Here is a 20821-nt window from a genome sequence, read left to right as displayed (position 1 = left end):
CTTGGTCATGTTGTGTTACCTTTTTAATATACTGCTGGATCTGATTTGCTAATATATGTTTTTGAGAATTTTAGCATATATGTTCATCAGGGATATTGGACTGTAATTTTCTTTCTTTGTAGTGTCTTTATCTGGTTCTGGGGTTAGGATAATGCTCGTCTCATAAAAAGAACTTAGCGGTCTTCCCTTCTCTTGAATTTTCTGGAACAGTTTGAGGAGACTGATGTTAATTCTTTTTTGAATATTTTGTAACCCCTCTCCGTAAATTCATCTGGTAGTTGACTTTTGTTTGCTGGGAGTTTTATGATTACTCCTTCAATTTCATCAGTTGTTATTGGCCTTCTGGCTTTCTGATTCCTCCTGATTGAGTTTTGGAAGATTGTATGTTTCTTGGAATTTGTCTATTTCACCCATGTTGTACAGTTTGTTAACATATGGTTGCTGGTAGTATTTTCTTATAATTCTTTGTATTTCTGTAGTGACAGTTCTATCTTCTCTTTCATTTCTGATATTATTGATTTGGGTTGTCTCTCTTTTTCTCTTGGTGAGTCTGGCTAAACATTCATCAGTCTTATTTATCTTTCTAAAGAACCAGCTCTTGGTTTCATTGATCTTTTTTACTGATTTTTCTTATTATTTTGTTTCTATGACCACTTGACCACTTATTTCTGTTATGATCTTTATTATTTCCTTCCTTTTACTTCCTCTGGGACTTTCTTACTTTTCTCTTTCCAATTTATTTTTATTGTAGTGTTATATATATATATTTTCTTTTTTCTTGAGGTATTCCAGTATCCTTTGATCAGCTGTCTCCTGAACACTCCTTACTGGGGCTCCAGCTCGCAACCCAGGAATGTGCCTGACCGGGAATCAAACCAGAATTCCCTGGTTCATGGGTTGATGCTCAAGCACTGAGCTATGCTGGACAGACTCTTTGTTGATTTTTGTCTGGAATATCCATCCAGTGATGTCAGTATGACTCTACTGCTCTCAATCTCTTCCTCAATATCCACCCAAGCTTTTTTATGTATGTAGGTATTCCTATATTGAGTGCATACATATATGTTTACTAGGGTCATATTCTCTTTTTATATTGATACCTTTTCTATTACATATTGACCTTCTTTGTCACTCATTATGGCCTTGTTTAGAAGTCTATTTTGACAGATATAAGTATTGCTAACCCCTGTTCTTTTTGTTTCCATTTGCATGGAGAATTATTTTCCAGCCTTTCTTTTATCTTCTGTAAGTCATTTGTTCTGATGTGAGTCTTTTGCAGACAACATGTATATGTATCATGTTTTTGTATCCATTCAGCTAACATATATCTTTTGATTGGAGCACATAATCCATTTACATTTAAGGTTATTATTGATAGGTACTTATGTATTGCCATTTTAATTCTTTATGCCTGTGTTCCTTTCTCCATTTCTTCTAGTTCTTACAGCAGCCCCTTTAACATTTCTTGCAATTCTGATTTTGTGGTAATAAACTCCTTTGGCCTTTTGTGTGTGTGTTTGTGTGTGTGTGTGAAAAGCTCTTTATTTCACCATCTATTTTGAATGATAGCCTTGCTGTATAGAGTAGTCTTGGTTTCCATTACTTTCAATACTTCATGACATTCCCTTCTGGCCTGTGGTGTTTCTGTTGAGAAATTAGCTGACAACCTTGTTGGAGCACCCTTGTAGGTAACGGATTGTCTCTCTGTTGCTACTGTTAAGATTCTCTCATTGACTTTGATGTTTAACCTTTCAATTGTGATATGTTTTGGCTTGGGTCTCTGTGTTCATCTAGATAAGGACCCTCTGTGCTTCCTGAACTTGTGTAACTTTTTCCTTCACCTGGTTATGGAAGTTTTCTGTCATTATTTCTTCAGTTTCTCTATTCCTTGTTCACGTTCTTTTCCCTCTTTTACTCTTATGATACATATGTTGTTCCTTTTCATGTTGTCCCAAATTTCCCTTAAACTGTCCTCATGTTTTTTAAGAATTTTTTTTCTTTTTGCTGCTCTTGAGTAATTTTTTTTTTACTTACTTTGTCTTCTAATTCTATTATTTGAACCTCTCCTTCTTCTAATCTACTTTTAATTCTTTCCAATATCTTTTTCATTTTAACTATTTCATTTATTTCCACCTGGATGTTTTTCATGGTTTCTGTGGCCCTTTTCATGCTGTTGAGCATTCTGAAAACCATTACTTTATACATTACTTTTGAGAAATTGGTTTCTTCCATTTAATTTTACTCTCTTTCAGTTGATTCTTCCTGTTTTTCATTTTTGGCCCCTTTTCATTGTTTCCCCTTTTTTGCTGTTTCTTTGTGTTTTGTTTATTTTTGTGTTGTATTAGACTACTATGCCTCCCAGGCCTGATGAGGTGGCCTCTTTGTGAGACCCTGTGGTTTAGTCTCTTGACTTTCTGAGCTTGTTCCTCTCGGGATATCTCTTTTTTGGTTATATGTGCCCTATTGTTGTATTTGTGTTTTGATTACTTTTGTCCCATTCATGGGTGGACTTAACCCTCAAGCTTGCTAACTGTGAGGTTCAACCCTGACCATGTTGAGCTAACTGTTATATAGGTGCTGACAGAATAAAACCAGACAAAACAAGACCAAACTGAAAAGCCCATAAAACAACAAGAATGGCTAGGAAAGAAAAGAAAGAAGAACAAAAAAACAGGAGACCAAAAGAATTAGAAGGGGGAAAAATAAACAAGAAAGAAAATATAGAAGAAAATTAAGAGGAGAAAAGAATAAGAATAAAAAAGAAAAGGAAAAATAAAAATAAATAATAATTGTAAGAAGTAATAATGATGAATAAATAAAAATGTAATATGTGAAAAGAAAATGGGAAAAGAAAAGAGGAAAGAGAAAAAATAGAGTAAAATAAAAAAATTACAAATAAAAATAAGAAAAAGGGAGAAAGAGAAAAAAAAAAGAATAGAATAACAGGAAAGAGAGAAATGAAAGAAAAAACAACATTTGGATTTGCTAATTTTGGAGCTCCCTTGATTTTGCTCTGATGTTGAATTTGGCTTTTTGTTGTATCAGTCTAGGGCCTCCTGAGAGGTTCTCTGGTGCAGGTTATTGTGAGTCATTTTCCCTGCCTGGTTCTGAACACCTTGACTGAAGCACATCAGGGCTGAGCCCCAAATAGTTTGGTGAGTGAAGGCTTCCTTAGCTCAGAGGAAAGGCCTAGTCCTGGTCTCATAACTTGAATGCCCCTGTTCTGAGCTGCTTTCTCTCCCCCATGGAACTGAGCTCTGTGGGGGAATACTGGTCTTGGCCATGATGGTTAAACAGTCTTGCATTGGGGGTGGTTCCTCTAGCTGTAGGATGTGTGGTGGGCACTACCTCTCCTTCCAATGCTTCAGCTCTGCCTAGCTTGTTGACATCACCAACAAGCTTTGGGTAGGGAGGTCTCCTCTGTTATTGAGGTAAGCAGGAACCATTGTCCAGTTCTTGTTTTACTATCTGCCAAAAGCTCATTAAGAAAGTAAATGTTCCTCAGGTTCACTGCTGGGTGTTCCTGTCAGACAGTTCCGCTGGCCTCCTGAGATCTACTACTTGGACTCTTCTGCAGACACAGATGGGCTAACTTCACAGTCAGGATGATGGCAGGGTACTCGTCTACTCCCTTCAGCAAGTCCCAGCCTTGGAATCTCTCTGCTGGCTCCCAATGTGGCCTCCACGGCCAGTGCCACCTTGCTGTCTTTTTCTGCCTCTAGCTCTCCTAGCTCCATGGCTTAGTCACAGCTTACTCAATCTCCATCCATCCTGTGGTTCCAGCTGCACCTGGGCAAGGTGAAATCCCCTTCCTAGGAAACATTCAGTTACTACCCCAGTTTCTGGTGGTGTGGCTGCATGGCCTGGCCCTGCATGGAGGGCAGTGGCAGTGAGGATGGGCAAGTCGCAGCCATACCTGGTGGCCTCCTCCCAAGGAGGATTTTGCCAATATCCAAAAATAGCTTGTGCTCCAAACCTTCAGAGCTAAAAGTGCCAAGTTTAAGCAGTGGTGGTGGTGACAGCAATCCTGAACCATTGCTCTTGAGTCCCCACACGGACAGACACTAACATACACTTGCCTTCATTCATGCTCTCACACACACATTCTCACATTCACACTTGTCCTGCTGCCATATTCCAAAAACCTCCTCAAAGGTTTTGATTTCTTAGTGTAGAGGCAATTTTTTAAGAATCATTTTTTTCTATTGTAGATATGCCTTTGTTTGCTTTCTTTTCATTTCTGAGATGTTACTCACTCACAACTTTATATTCTAAAGCAGAAAAGCTATTAATAACTTTTTCAGTCAAAAAATGACACAGAAGAATCATTTGTCTCCTAGTGTTCTTCAAAACAAAAATCATGCATAATAAATTATATTCCCTAAAAGTGACTTTTTGTTTTTAGGATTTTATCTCCTTACAGAAGGTTTTGGTTTGCTAACATACTGTGCTGAATAAGAGCATCTTTTTTTTTTTTTTTTTCAAATTCTAAAAATAATATATTTTCATTTAAATTTTTGGAAGGTACAGGAAGATATAAAGAACATAAGAAAAAATACTTATCATTCCCCACAGAGATAATCACTATAACATTTAGTTATAATTTATCCTATTCTTAGCAATTCCACTTTCTTGTGTTTGATAGTTGCCTAGCATAACTTTCTTTATGAGTTTATTTTCAACCTTTCAGTGTCACTCTATAGTGTCTCCCTAGTAAACAACATATAGCTAGATTTAAACTTTAATTCCACTTGAGAGTCTTTTATTTTTTGTTGCTCAAAATATTACAGATGTCTCCTTTTCCCTCCATTGACTCCTCAATCTGCCGCCACCTTCCTGTGTCTGCTTAATATTTTTTAAAGATACTCTTATGGTGAATTGAATAGAAGATACACTGACAGTCTTCCAGGGCCAAATTGGAATTACAACTAAAATATAGAAAAATCATCCTGAATAATCAACTGCAACTGAAGTCTGGCTGGAGAGCACCCTTATAACCAAGGAGGAACAGTAGAGACTGCATAGAGACTGGTAGGAAGTGTGGAGACATGAAAGGGCTGGCTGAGATCCCACAGGCAGCAGCTGAAGGGTTAGAGGGATATCTCAGCTGTGGGGGGTTCCCACTGAGAATTATGGTGTCTGATCCAAATGGGGTTTCCACACCCAGAGCACCAGAACTGAGAAAGGTGCCCCCATAACATCTGGCTGTGAAAAGCAGCAGGGTTTCTGTCTGCAAGGGAGAGAAGGCTGAAAATGCAGTAACCCTCTTAAAGGGCCAACACACAAAGTTTATTGTGCAGCCACTCAGCTTGCGCTCCAGCAGAGGGAGGGCAGAGCGGACTAGAGCTGTGTGAGGAGAATCTAGGGATGCTGGCTTGGGGAATAGAGCTCATAGGGGAGCTATTCATTCCCCCATACTGCACAGGACATCTTTCTCAGGCAGACATTTGCCATCCAAGTAGCTTTTGCCTGGGGGTAGCAATTGCCCCCACCCATTAAAAAATTTCACAGCCTGTGGAGTTTCTATAGCCTGAGACTGATAAATAACAGCCTCTGGTGATTTGAGTCTTTGCCTAATTTGCTTCTGGACCCAGGGCTTTGAAAAGCAGACACTGATTTGAATGTTGGTCCTATCCAAACACACCCAGCCCCCAGTCCCAGCAGAGGAAACCACAATTTGTGGGGTGAGGAAAACTTTGAACAAAGTACTCAACAGCAGACACAAACAGCCTCTGACACTGGCCTGCACCAGAGACCATCCAAAAGACTGTCTTGGCAGATTTACTTAATACATAAAAACAAATTTAAACAGGCAGCCAAAATGGGGAGACAAAAAAACAAGCCCCAATGAAAAGAACAAAAAATTCTCCTTGAGAAGAGCTAAATGAAATGAAGATGAGCAATCTATCAGATATAGAGTCAGAATACTGATCATAAGGATGCTCAATAGCATGAGAAAATAAATGGAAACTATGAAAGAAATTAAGAAGGATATAGTAGAAATTTTTTTTTAAATTGGAAAGAATCAACAGCAGATTAGGGGAAGTTGAGGTTTGGATCAGCAAATTAGAAGACAGGGTTGAAAAAATCACTCAATCAGAGAACCAAAAAGAAGAAACAATTAAAAAACAGGAGAACAGTTTAAGAGAACTGTGGGATGACAAGAAACAACAATATTTGCATCATAGGAGTGCCAAAAGATGTAGAAAGTAATCAAGGTTAGAAAAACTGTTTGAAGAAATCATAGCAGAAAACTTCCCTAACATGATCAAGAAAAAAATCACACAAGTTCAGGAGGCACAGAGAGTCCCAAGCAACAAGCACCCAAAGAGGTCCACAACCAGACACATAATAATTAAAATGCCAAAAATTCAAGACAAAGAGAGAATATTAAAGGTAGCAGGAGAAACACAAAGGCGCTCCCATAAGGGTGTCAGCTGATTTCTTATCAAAAATTCTACAGGCAAGAAGGGAATGACATGAAGTATTCAATGTAATGAAAAGCAAGTATATAAAACCAAGACTATCCAGCAAGGTTATGATTCAAAATAGATGGCGAAATAAAGAGTTTCCCAGACAAAAAGAAAGCTAAAGGAGTTTATCACCATCAAACCAGCATTGCAAGAAATTTTAAAGGGACTGCTGCTATAAGAAATAGAAATAAAGAGACAGAAACATAGGCATAAAGAAATAAAATTGCAGTAGATAACGACTTATCAATAATAACCTTAAATATAAATGGATTAAATGCTGACATAAAAAGACATAGGGTAGCTGACTGGACCTGAAAATATAACCCAAATATATGCTGTCTACAAGAGACCTCCTCAGGACAAAGGACTAACACAGCCTGAAAAATATATAAATGAAACTTCTGGAGGACTTTAAAGGAGAGATAGTAATACAGTCATTTTACAGGACTTTAACACCCCACTGACCTTACTTGATAGATCTTCCTGAGAAAAAATCAACAAGGAAACTGACTCTAAATGACACACTAGATCAGATGGATTTAATTGACATTTTCAGAATATTTCACCCCAAAGCTGCAAAATATGCATTCTTCTCAAGTGCACATGGGACATTCTCAAAGGCCACATATTAACTAGGACACAAAAAAAGTCTCCACAAGTTCAAGAAGACTGAAATCATATCAAGCATCTTCTTAGACATTTACACCATGGAATACTATGCGGCTGTGAAAAAAAAGGATCCCTTACCTTATGAGACAGCATGGTGGGACCTGGAGGGTATTATGCTAAAGTGAAATAAGGTAGTCAGAAAAATACAAGTGTCACATGATCTTACTCATATGTGGGATCTAATGAACAAAATTAAATGATGAACCAAATAACTCCAGATACATTAGAGCATAGGACAGACTGAGGAATTTTGGTGAGAAGGTAGGGGTGGGTGGGTGAGTGGGGAGAGATTAACCTAAGAATTTATATGCATATATGCATAACCCATGGGCACAGATAATAGTGCAGTGAAGGCCTGGGGGGAGGGGGGCAGAATGGAGGGAATCAGTGGGGGGGGGAGGGGACATTTGTAATACTTTCAACTATAAAGGTAAATTTAAAAAATATTAATCCCACAAGGCCTTGGTTAAGATTTTTAAAAATCCAATAATATATGACTATTCAGAACATTTCAACAATTAATGGTTACATTTTAAAGAAAAAGAAGAAAACAAATCATTGTTGCATCCTCAACAGTAGATAGGAAACAAAGACAAATGCATCTTACTCCCTAGAAGGTAGGACACAATGTGATCAGATGTATTCAGTGGCTGACTCACTGGACCCACTTTTTCACAGGTCAATTAAAATCTATGCTTAATCTAACCCTAACTAGGGACCCTTGATTATAACCAATTATTGGAAAATTACAATGTTATTCTTGTTTTTAGTCAGTGTCATATTGGCTATCATCTATGTAAGAGAAGATAAAAGGTACTTGTATTACTTGGTGGGATGGAAAATATGCTGGGAGCAATTTAGTGATACCAGTTAACTTATTCCTTGAACAGAGGATGGGGGAGCCACTCCTCGTTGGAGAGAGGAAAGAGTAAAGTGTGGTCTCTGTGAGAAAAGATTTTTCTTAGAGATTAGGGAGAACTGAGAGGTTGGAAAACATTAGAATCAGTGTCTAAGAAGAAAGTGATTCTTCATTCAGTGCTATTTAAAAACAGGACAGGTCCATGGGTGGTGAACACACAATACAATATGCAGATGATGTATTTTAGAATGGTACACCTGAAACCTATATAACTTATTTAACCAATGTCACCCCAATATATACATACATACATACATATATACATACATACAAATACATAAAAATTAATATAAGAAAATAAAAACAGGGCAGTTCCTCATCTATCTCCCATGGTTCAGATGTGAAGGGATAGTGATTAAATTGCTTCCTCCAGCAGACCAATCTATAATGTAAGCTAGAACAATCTATAATGTAAGCCTTGGGGAGACATGGCCACTAAGGAACTGCATGCGGGGAATCACATCTCCAGTTGCTGCATTCAAGAAGCAGCTATTGTGAGTTTTTAACAGTAGCATGTTTAAGACATGATGAATATAGTTTTATGTTAACTTTTTTTCTACATAACTTTGTATCTCTTTATGTTCTTTTCCTTCTGCACCATCTGCTACTAATTTATCAAGTATTTCTGTATTTTATCTATTTTAATACCCACTTTAAATCCATTTTGGAAAAAGAGGAGACATAATTGAATAAAATAAATTCTATCACAAAAGTCTTTAGGGCCTTTATAATTTCAGGAGTCATGCCAGGTCCAGGGCGATATAAAGAACAGAGAACACTGGCCTCTCAGTCTTCACAGTGATGAACATGGAAAGGTCAATTAGCAATAACAAAATAAAAATCCTTTCAGGGCAATAGGACTCCTGTGGAATCACAGAGCAGAAAGGCCCATTCTTTGGGAATGGGAAAGGATGCAAGGAGAAGTCACAACAGAGTTGGTGGCACATAATTCCGAAATACAAATCTTGCCAGCAAATATGATTGGGGAGGATGTGGGCAAAGATGGGATGGGGTGCTGGGGAAATTCGGTCTTCAAGGAACAGTTTTGAGGCTGCCCTTCTTATTCCAGCAAATGTCATTATTCCAATCTAGTAAATTACTGACAAATGTCTTTCTTGACTAATGTTTCCTTCTATGCCTTTGTTCTCACCATATGGCCAGTGATCACTGGTGTAATTCGACAGTTTCAGGAGAGTTGAATGGTTTCCAGAGAATTCTGGTTAAAAAAATATATACCACAGCAGCCCTAGTTTGTTTGGCTCAGTGGTTAGAGCATCGGCCCTTGGACTGAAGGGTCCCATGTTTGATTCCAGCCAAGGGCATGTATCTCGGTTGCAGGATCGATCCCAGTTTGGGGCACTTGTGAGAGACAACCAATCAGTGTTTCTCTCTCACATTAACCTCTCTCTCTCTCCTCCCACTTCCACTCTCTCTGAAAAGCAATGGAAAAAATATTCTCAGGTGAGGGAGAGAAAAAAGGGGACATCTGTAATACTTTCGACAGTAAAGATAAATTAAAAAATAAATAAGTAAAACGAAACTTTAAAAAAAAATACCACACCGGAAGTATCTTCAATAAAAGAAAAACACTCTACAGGTATAATCTTCTTTGAGACTCTGACTGACACCACATAGATAAAAATCTATCTTGTTCTTCTCAACATCAGTGCAAACATTTCCTATTCAAGCACAAACCTTACAAATAAAGGGAGCACCCTGCAAAAAAAAAAAGTTTTATAGGGCACCATTACAAATGCACTAGACTATATAACCTTTGAAATTTACATCTTGTAAGCAAACATGGAGGGCCAAAGAACTATCTGTAAATTTACCTCAGAATAAACTTAAGTGTGAGGGCATTGGTGATGATATGAGGTGACCCTTGGCCAGTGAGTAAGCCTGGTCAATGGCCTGGAACCTCCGTTCCAGTGAGGCTTCCTTGCTAAAGCCATGCTAGTAGTATTTTAGGTTTTTATTTATTGAGCACTCACAATGCTTAGAGCTTGACCTACCTTATCTCATTAAATTCTGACAATAACCATTTACACATTAAGAAACTGAGGTCTAGAAAGAATAAGTAAATGGTCTAAAGAGTCACAGCTTGGAAGCTGGTTAGTGCTGCACAAGTTTGAATATGGTTTCATCTAATTCAGTGATTTTCAACCCTTTTCATCTCATGGCATACATAGACTAATTACTAAAATTCTGCAGCACACCAAAGACTGTATCATATTTTTGCTGATCTGACAAAAAAAGTATAATTTTCATTCATTCACATTGTTAGAGGAGCAGCCCAGAAACCCCAGAGAGGTGTTATCGGACAGCCCCCCGAGTCAGTGGGAGAAGACCTGTCCCCATCCTTGATCCCTGCCTTCTCATATAAATGAATTTATATGAGAGACTCTGATTGTGTTGTGAAAAGCCAATTTTATTAAAGCAATTAAAGCAAGCACCTTTATTAAAAAAGCAAAGCAAGCAAATCTATATATCTGGTTTATGAAGTGCAGACAACTCTAAGCTAATCTGAAGAGAAAGTTGGATGGGGGTCCAAGGCATTATATACTTTTCTGTCTATAGGTCTCAAAATTCCTCCACTGAATATTTGGTACACATTAATTCTCATGGTCCCTTTTTACTTTGTTGTGGCTTCCCAGAAGGGCCTAGCAATTTTATCTCGCCAATCCTTGAGACTCATGAGAAGCACCTGGCAATTTTATCTTGCCAATCCTTGAAACTTCTCTACTTAGAGAGTAAAACTGCCCTTTTTTCCTTTCCTCTTATCCCCTTCCTTTCCTGCATTCTCTCATTAGGGAAGCTTTTAACCATTTCCTTTCAAGTGTCCTTCTCTGGGGAAAATAATGGCTTGTTATTTGCAGGCTGGCTGCAAACTGACCACAATGTTTGGCCTTGTTTTAACTTTCTGGTCTCAGTTTCCCTATTCCACTTGCCCTGGAACTTTCCTAGCTCCTTACTGCCATGTAACAATACCAAATGGCTCTTGTTGTGTTGGATGTTGTCAATTTTTTATTTGACAATCTAAGGGAAAAGAGGTCAGTACTCCTGACTAAATAGTCAGGTATTGCATGTTTTAAAAATTCTGGTGGCACACTGGTTGAAAATTGCTGGTCTAATTCATAATTACATACATGACTATGTCAATCATTCCAAGTAACTTTTAATCTCCATGATAATATTTTAAGATGTTGTCAGTCCTCGTAAACAATGTGCAAAGTGAAGAAAAGGGCTCCAGCAGCAGCCTTTTTTTTTTTTTGGAGATTTTACAAAGGTCTGCGTACAAAACGCCCAGGAGGATGATCACGTTACTGAGGTCTGCCCGAAACTTCTGAGAAGACCAGAGTGACTATAGGGTGCTGGGCTGTTTATATTTCCAGGGCTCACAGTTTTGCTTGTGTTCCTGAGAGGATGACTGGTTTCCAGGCAACACCATGTTATATCTGTTTTCATAATGTCACAGTGACCAGCATTTTTTATAAAAAATAAAATGTATGGTACCAATAATGTGATGAGATGCTTTCTGAAATGTGGCTTTTCAGCCTATAGAAATCCCATGGTTACCACCAGTGAGGCCAGAGGAATTCCTAATAGGAGACTCAAATAATGAACACAAAAGCAGGCTATAGGGCTGGTAAGGACTAAGACTAAGAATGAAAGCACTGGGCTCTATCAGGTTAATTGGCTTTTTCCAAGTGCTCTGGTCTTGAAAGATGGAAAAAGTACAAGCTTAAATTTCTGCCAAATAAACTTATATAATCTAAAGAATAGGCTGGCACTGGAGTCTGGTCCTCATGGCTGGTAAAACAAAAATTCAGTAACTTGTATGTGATTGATGTGTACAAGTTACAGTCTCTGGGATCTAAACTGCATGATTCAACTCATTATTAGGTCTTAATCTTCTTTTCTTGAAACCAAAAGTGTTATTAGTTGTAGAATAGCGTGTACTTCAATTGCCAGAAACTTCCAAAATGTGCATCTAAATTCTAATTTTAGTATACTTCAGTAAAGTTAAAATCACCTTGCTTGTTTCAAAAACGAATCCATTGCAGAAATGTTTTATGATGCCCTTTCCCCATGTTTTAAAAGCTATCTGTATCCAAAACAATTAAGATATTGCTCTGCAAAAGCTCAGTTCATTTTAAGTACTCAATATTGTAAACAATAACAACATGCATTTTTTATTTCTCATCAAAGACAATGTTTTTGACAATAACATTGACTCTGAGGGATTGAGAATGGATTTTATTGAAAATGAAAATGATGGTGCTTGAAGATTGCTAGGATATCTAGGATCCTTTTGGTAATTTCAGATGGTCTGGAGACATTCTGTAGAGTGAAAGAGTGAAAATGGAGGAGGAATGACCATCTCACCTAGCAGGGTCCACCTCTGATTCTAGGCTCCGTGTAGGGTCTTCAATGCTGCAGGAATCATTAAAATGTTTAGTGATAATAACCATCTTTTATTCTAAAGAAGGATAAAATTGGACCCAGTTGAATTGATGCTGGAAAACTCAAGAGATGGTACTTTGGGAGAAGTTACATCTTCAGGACCATTCTGCACATATGCAGGCCTTCTAATACCATACCAAGAAGGCTGGAGGGAACTGGGAGAAGTAAGCTCCAGCCAGTTGGAAATGCACAGCTCTTTGATGATTTCACATTTTCATTCCTGCCTTCTCTCTGTGAACCCAGAGCCACAGCATTTGTCCCTGAGAAAATGCTCTCGTGTTTCAAACCTTCCTAGGGTGCTGCTCACTCACAGCTCCTTTCTCCCAGAATATCCTTCATTTCCTGTGAAGACAGTGACCTTGTGGCTGGCATCTTCTACCCCTGCTGATTGTCTGCTTGTCCCCACAGAATCTGTACCAGAACAGATTTTTAAGCCTGGCTGCCATGGCATCTCCATCTAGAAGCAACCAGAACAGGCGCCGGTGCAAGGAACCGCTCTGCCACAGCTACAGCCCTAGCCAGTTCCACAGCATGGCCATCAGGACAGGCCCCCATGGCACCATCACCATCCCCCGCTCCACCAGCGACACTGACCTGGTTACATCTGACAGCCGCTCCACGCTCATGGTCAGCAGCTCCTACTACTCCATAGGGCACTCCCAGGACCTAGTGATCCACTGGGATATAAAGGAGGAAGTTGACGCTGGAGACTGGATAGGCATGTATCTCATTGGTGAGTAGAACAGCAATTAGCCAGACTGGCTGCAGATATAATGTCTTGGAATGTGGTTTGGGCATTCAACAAGTATATTGTTCATATTTCACCCTTACTTAGGCTTTAATATTTCAGTAATCTCTATAATTTAATTAAACTTAACAATTCATAATCAAATGTGTTATGCACCAAATTCTAACACACTGAAGACCACACACTAGCTTCTTTTGCCATCTCTATTTCATAGAAGAAAATCGTGAAATAGTAGGGTGAGGAGTGGTTGAACACAGACATTGTTACCATTTGTACATCTATGTAGAGTTAATTTCACTTTTGTTTTCAATATAATCATAGGCCTCTTTGACCTGCGTTTTCAACATTCTCTCTGCTTTGTATTACTGCTTTCAATGTAGACAGTGAATACAAACACACCACGGGCTAAAGAATGACATGATGACTGAAAGGAAAATGACTGCACAGGTTTGTGGTGCTGGAGAACATAAATGTCACAAATTTGAAATTATGAAAATAAAGTTTCATGAAAAATATGTTTCATCTATTTCATATGATAGAATCAGGTGTGGTGAAGATTGACAAATTTACACTGCAAACCAGCAAGTGAATGGGGGCCATAAGAGTCAGCAGGTTCAACAGGTGCCAGGCCTTTTGCATTCAGTCTCAGCAATGAAACGTTTACACGTTCAGACACACCAGATTTAATATCATCAAATATCACAGAAACTAATGATTGTTATGAGTATTTTATAATCTGGACTAGCTGTCAGAGAAATATTTTTGGTTCTCTTGAAGGTTTTGTTACCAGTTTGTTTAGTGTATTTACAATACACACAATATTATGATTCAGAAACATATTTTTTGAGATTTTTACATAAATAGTGGTTACTATCTAAGTTGAACTTCCAAACAGGTAACATTTAATTTGCTTTAAAAATAGTTCTTTTTTAAAAAAATTATCTTTGTTGTTGAAAATATTACAGCTGTCCCCCTTTTTTCCCCATTGACTCCTTCTACCCCACACCTCGCCCCTATAGTTATTGATTAAAAGTGTTCAAATGCCATTGATCTAGAACAGATCTTGTAAAATAATAGCCTACAACGCGTATTTTGTTTTAAATTTGATTAGTTATTACCACTTAAAAAATGCAGAGATTTCCCACTGAAATCCAAATTCTAAACTTCCTTCATAAAAGCCCTCAATTAAGCAGCTTGAGCCAGTTCCACGTGGTTCTAGGCAGCTGGAGTTAAGTCTTAGATTCCCCATAGAGACAGTCCTACACCCTTCAATTTTGCCATAGTTCCCCTTCTACCAATCCCTAATTTGATTATGAATCTTACTTGTTTAGAACTTTAAGCCAGTTATATTTTTGGCCTGAGATCTAGTTTTAAATCAACTCTTTATAGTTGTACCTTCCTGCAGTGGTGGATGTCAACACCATTCATTACTCAGTCAGGAAATAGAAGAGAAGCAAGCATGAGGGGGCCCTTGAGGGGAATGGATGGATTTGGAGCTCAGCTCTAGGAGTATAGACTTGATGTAATTGACACCCTGAAAGTAAATACAGTCACTTGTGGATTGTGTGTAAAAAGAGAACACCAGAAAACCCTGTCAAAGAGAAAGCCAAAGGAGTAACAAAATAGAGATGGAGGATGTTGGAGAGGTGAGACAAAAATTAGGAACCCACGTAGAAGAAGGGAGAGGAAGAAATGGTGGTCAGGACTGTTAATCTGTCATGAAACTGTGAATGAATAAGATCTGGCATCAATATGACAATTTTACTGGGACAAAAGTAATCACAGCTCATCATCTTAGAATCTTAATTTGACAGTTTGTTCTTTTTCCTAGTAGCTGTATGTAGATAATTGTGAAGTTATATTTTATTAAAGTTTTTTTAATGTTGACATTGCAGGAGTCCCCTTTCTCACTCCTTTGCCAACCTCTGAAACCAGAAACATGAAAACATAGAACAGACTGCCTGGCACCCTAGGGGAGGGGGGTAAGAGTGACTGGATAACGAAGGTGAAGGAAATAGCTAAAGAACATATATGCATAACACATGAATGCGAAAAATAATGTGAAGTTATTTAATGCTAAATGACAACACTTTCAGCGGCATAACATTTCAAAAATAATTTCCCAATCCAAAATTATCTATAAATCTTAAAAGTTCACGATTTTAGGTCCTTAGTAACTCATCTGCCAGATTTTACATTCTAATATGAAAATATTTCATATATTAAAAAACCTCAGGATAATCAATTTTTAAAAACAGCCATTGCCTTGACTCTGTTAAGCCCTTATTAAAATGACTTAATGCCCTGGCCAGTGTGGCCCAGTTGATTGTAGCGTCATCCCATACACTGAAAGGTTGTGAGTTTGATTCTTGGTCAGGGTACATACCTAGGTGGCAGGTTCAGTCCCTGGTTGGGGTGCATATCAGAGGCACCCAATCCATGTTTTTCTCTTTCTCTCCACACCCCCCCCTCCACACACACCTCTTTCTCTCCATCTCCCTTCTTCTATCTAAAACATAAATGAACATATCCTCGGGTGAGGATTAAAAAAATGACTTAACAAGGTGGGGGATCCAAGATGGCAGGGGAATAGGGAATGCCACACTCATCTCCTCCCAGGGCCAAACTGGAATTACAACTAAAATATAGAGCATGCAACTTGAATAACCAACTGAAGACTAGCTGAAGAGAAGTCTTATAATCAAAGATATACAGAAAAAACCATGTCAAGACTGGTAGGAAGGGTGGAACGGGAAAGGGCTGGGCCCAATCTCACAGAAAGCAGCTGAGATTCCAGAAGGATATCCCAGCTATGGGAGAGGGTTCCCACTGAGAAGCATGGTGTCTCAAACCCAAGCCAGGCTCCCCAGCCTAGAGCACAAGAGCTGAGAAGAGATGCTCATCAACCATCTGGCTGTGAAAATCAGCTGGGATTGTGTCTGCCAGGGAAAGACAGGAGTCTGCTAGATATACAGGCACACTCTTAAAGAGCCAATGAACAAAATCTTGTTCGCAGTCACTCACCCTGGGCTTTGGTGGAGGTAAGGCAGAGTGGACGAGTCGGTGACGAGAGACTGAGGTTTGTGCCTCTAAGGAGAGAACTGAAGGGACAGCTGCCATGATAGCTGTAGTGAGCCTCATTACCACACCAGAGACAGCATATTTTTGGGTGGAGCACTCCTCTCCATATAGACATAAGCTTGGGGGAAAATAATAGCCCTACCTTCTGGACTCCCTGTGAAGTTCACATCCTGCTGAAGAGTCAGCTGTCTGAGCCAGTGTGTAGAGGTCTAAGCAGACTCAGGGAGTATAAGTGACTGAGTTGAGTGGCTTTGGGGTGGGGCAATTCCATCCACTTTCCTGTGAAACTGACTGATGTCTCTTCCTCAAGGGAGATCCACCCTTGCCAGTCTCCTCACTCCTGGGTGGCTCCTCCCTTCTGAGTTCTAGGTAGAATCCGGGACAGACTGAGTTGTGTGGCTCTGGGGTGGATGCCACTATCTTTGAAGTCTGACGGGCACCTCCCCTTCATGGGAAATCCACTAGCCCCATTCTATTAACTCCTGGTGGCCCCACCCTGCTGAGATTGGGTTCCTGGCAGAATCTTGGACAAATTTAGTTGTGTGGATCTAAGATGGAGGCCATTTTGGCCTTGCATGCCTGAATGGTGCACAGCCCTCCCTTCACACAGACTAATCTTGGTCTGTTTGGGTCTGATAAACTCTGCTGGCCTCATCTTGACAACTCCCTAAGACAGTGCTCCACCATGAAGGTGTGTGAACACCCAGTAGGTGGCAGCTAGTCTTGGGTTACCCAGAATATTTCTTGAGTGGCCTTGATCCAGCACTGACACTGAGTTTGAACCTATATCAATCTGGAGAATACTGCTCACCCCTACCTGATGACTCACAGAAAACCAACCCCATACAACTCTAGTACTGCCAGAAGCTCTTTCAGTGACTGAGTCTAATAGGCAGCTGACAGGTTGAGGCAGGTGGACATGGAATTCCACGTGCTTAGGGACTTTTGCTGGCCTGTCACCAGACCTGGTGCTGGTAAAAGCCAGTCTTGCTGCACAGTTTGATTCTTCACATGCAGTTTGTGGCACAGGCAGCCACAAACTGGATCACTTTGCAGCTTCAGGCAGGTTGCCCAGGGCCAGTCACAGGCAGCACCTGACAAGGGCCTGCACCAGAATATCTCCCAAGAGGCCCCCAAATCAACACACCCAGTGGTCAGCTTCTGACAGCATCAGAGGATACAAGAAACTTCACAAACAGCATATCCAAAGGGATATCTTGGCAGGCACCAGACCCTGCTGAGGCAAACTTTGCTTTGTGTGGTGCCTCCACAGCAGCTCATACCCTGTGGTCCAGGTCGATCCTCACAGTCAGTCAGCCTGAGTGCCTACTCAATGCACAAATGGGCCAATAGCAATCAAGACTCAATTACAATAAGAGGGCTTACATAACCCACACAGGGGACAGTCCTGGAGCACCCAGCTCAGGCGATCAAAGAGACAGTGTTATTGGCTCCCACAGAACACCTACTACATATGGCACTCTACCAAGACTGAGAGTCATAGCAGATCTACCTACTACATAGAAACAAATACAAAGAGGCAGCCAACATGAGGGTACAAAGATATATGCCCCAAGTGAAAAAACAGGATAAATCTCTAGAAAAATAGTTAAATTAAATGAAGGCAAGCAATTTATCAGATATAGATTTTTTAAAATGGTTATAAGGATGCTCAAGAAACTTACTGGGAACTATAACATCATGAAAAAGGACATAGGAGCCATATAAAAAATAAAAACAAAAAAAACACAGAAATGAGGAGTACAATATCTGAACTGGAGAATATACCAGAAGGAATAAGTGGTTGGATGAAGCAGAGAATTGCATCAGCAATTTGGAATACAGGTAGCAGAAAACACCGAATCAGAGCAGCAAAAAGAAAAAATAATTAAAAATGAAGATAATTTAAGGAACTGTTGGGGCAACATTTGCATAACAATCACATCATAGGGGTACCAGAAGGAGGAGAGAGATAGGGATCAAGAACCTATTTGAAGAAATAATGACTGAAAATTTCCCTAGCCTGGTGAAGGAAAATGGCACACAAGTCCAGGAAGTGCAGAAAGCCCCAAACAAGATGAACCAAAAGAGGCCCACATCAAGATATATCATAATTAAAATGCCAAAGGTAAGAGTCAAAGAGAGAATCTTAAAAGATGCATTAGAAAAAGCAATTAGTTACCTACAAGGAAGCTCCCATAACACTGTCAGCTCATTTTTCTTTCTTTTTTGGGGGGGGTGGGGGTAACATTTTTTTTTTTAATTAGAAAACAAATATACAACTTGGAATGGATTTGAGGCAAATTGTGCCATAAGCAGATTTTCTTTAAGTGGTTAAACAAAGTTTAAAAAAGCAAGTAACAATAAAAACAATGTTTCTGGTACAGAACCAGCAGTACAAAAAAAAAGTGTATGAGTACCTGGATAATACACTGGTTTTGCAATAGTGCAACTTTTAAGTTCATATTGTTGACTGTGCATAGTCCATGCAGAGTTACAATTCCACACTTCAACAACAACATGCCAACAATTCCTAAAGAAAACTACTTAAAAAAAGGCATAACCCAGATGTTCCCTCATTTTACCAACTCCATCTAAGTTTAGATGTGCAGAAGCCCTTAGATATATCCAGGGTACGCCACATGCAACATGTTATTTGATCAATTTTCTAAAATAAGGTTTCAGGACAATGACAGTAAGATAAGGGAAGAAAACATGGAGGAATGAAGTCCTAATTTTTTTTTTTTTTTTGACAGTAAGGGGAACCTTTTACAGATAAGTTACAAACAAAGAAAAGGCAAATAAACAATTTTGTACAAGAAATTTAACACATTCTGTACAATATCTTCACTTTGCTGTCATCATTTGTACAAACTCACCATCACCATCAATGTCTGCTCCCCTGATAATTTCATCAACCTCTTCATCTGTTAACTTCTTTCCAAGGTTTGTCATCACATGGCGAAGCTCTGCTACACTAATATAGCCATTGCCATCCTTATCAAACACACGGAATGCTTCTCGAATTTCTTCTTCACTGTCCGTGTCTTTCATTTTCCTTGCCATCGTTGTCAGAAATTCTGGGAAGTCGACTGTGCCATTGACATCAGCATCCACTTCATTAATCATGTCCTGTAACTCTGCTTCTGTGGGATTCTACCCAAGAGACCTCATTACAGTTCCTAATTCCTTTGTTGTTCTAGTCCCATCACCATCCTTGTCAAGTAGTGAAAAAGCTTCTTTGAATTTTGCAATCTGCTCTTCAGTCAGTTGGTCAGCCATGCTGCAAGTGCTACCGGTCTCCAAGACACGACCATACAACCACTCAGCTCACTCGCTCCACTTGAACTAATTCTCCTCCTCCACTCCCAGCACCTCATAAACACCTCTCTCTCTGTCAGCTCATTTTTCAACAGAAACATTTAGTCAAAAGAATTGGCATCAAATATTTAAAGTGATGAAAGACAAGGACCTACAACCAAAACTATGTTTCCCAGCAAGGCCATCATTTAAAATTTAAAGAGAAGTAAGGAGCTTCCCAAACAAGAAAAAGCCAAGGGAGTTTATTATCACCAAACCAATATTACAAGAAATGTTAAAGGGTCTTGAAGAAGAAGAAGAAGAAGAAGAAGAAGAAGAAGAAGAAGAAGAAGAAGAAGAAGAAGAAGAAGAAGAAGAAGAAGAAGAAGAAGAAAGAAGAAGAAGAAGAAAGAAGAAGAAGAAGAAGAAGAAGAAGAAGAAGAAGAAGAAGAAGAAGAAGAAGAAGAAGAAGAAGAAAGAAGAAGAAGAAGAAAGAAGAAGAAGAAGGAAGAAGAAGAAGAAGGAAGAAGAAGGGGGAGGAGAAGGGGGAGGAGAAGGGGGAGGAGAAGGGGGAGGAGGAGGAGGAAGAGGAGGAGGGGAAAACAGTTATAAAGAATAAAATGGCAATAAATAAATACTGATCAATAATCACTTTTAATGTAAGTGGCTTATATGCTCCAATCAAATACATAAGGTAGCTTAATGGATAAGAAAACAAGACCCACCTCAGAGCAAAAGATGTGTACAGACAAAAAGTAAAAGGATGGAAAAAGATATTTCATGCAAAAGGAAAGGAATGAAAGCTGGAATAGCAATACTTATATCAGACAAATAAAACAAAGGCTATAATTAGAGAAGAAGAAATACACTGCATAATGATAAAGGGAACAATCCAATGAGAGGATATAACCCTTGTAAACATTTATGCACCCAACATAGGAGCACCTAAATATACAAAACAAATCTTGATGGACATAAAGGGAGAGATTGACACTAGTACAGTCATATTAGGTGATTTTAACACCCTGTTGACATCAATGGATAGATTTTCCAGACAGAAAATTAACAAAGAAAGAGCAACCTTAAATTGCACACTAGATCAGATGGATTTAATTGATATCTTCAGAGCATTTCATCCCAAAGCAGCAGAATATACATTCTTTTCAA

At 39.1% G+C, this 20821-nt stretch overlaps 1 protein-coding gene and 1 pseudogene across 1 annotated transcript in view; one reads left to right on the top strand and one right to left on the bottom strand.

Annotated features, from left to right (window-relative positions):
• HECW1 (HECT, C2 and WW domain containing E3 ubiquitin protein ligase 1) overlaps window positions 1-20821 on the top strand; it is a 578356-nt gene that overhangs the window by 187229 nt on the left and 370306 nt on the right. Inside the window, exon 4 of the mRNA XM_016212519.2 lies at window positions 12934-13258. Within this exon, the coding sequence (XP_016068005.2) occupies window positions 12934-13258 (325 nt within the window). The remainder of the gene's footprint in view (window positions 1-12933; window positions 13259-20821) is intronic.
• Window positions 19101-19650, bottom strand: LOC107536708 (calmodulin pseudogene; annotated as a pseudogene).

Source organism: Miniopterus natalensis, chromosome 10 (genome assembly GCF_054644295.1).
Source record: "Miniopterus natalensis isolate mMinNat1 chromosome 10, mMinNat1.hap1, whole genome shotgun sequence".
In the NCBI taxonomy this organism is placed as follows: Eukaryota; Metazoa; Chordata; class Mammalia; order Chiroptera; family Miniopteridae; genus Miniopterus; species Miniopterus natalensis.
Note: the sequence above shows the minus strand (reverse complement) of the source record. Positions and strands in the feature narration are given on the sequence as shown.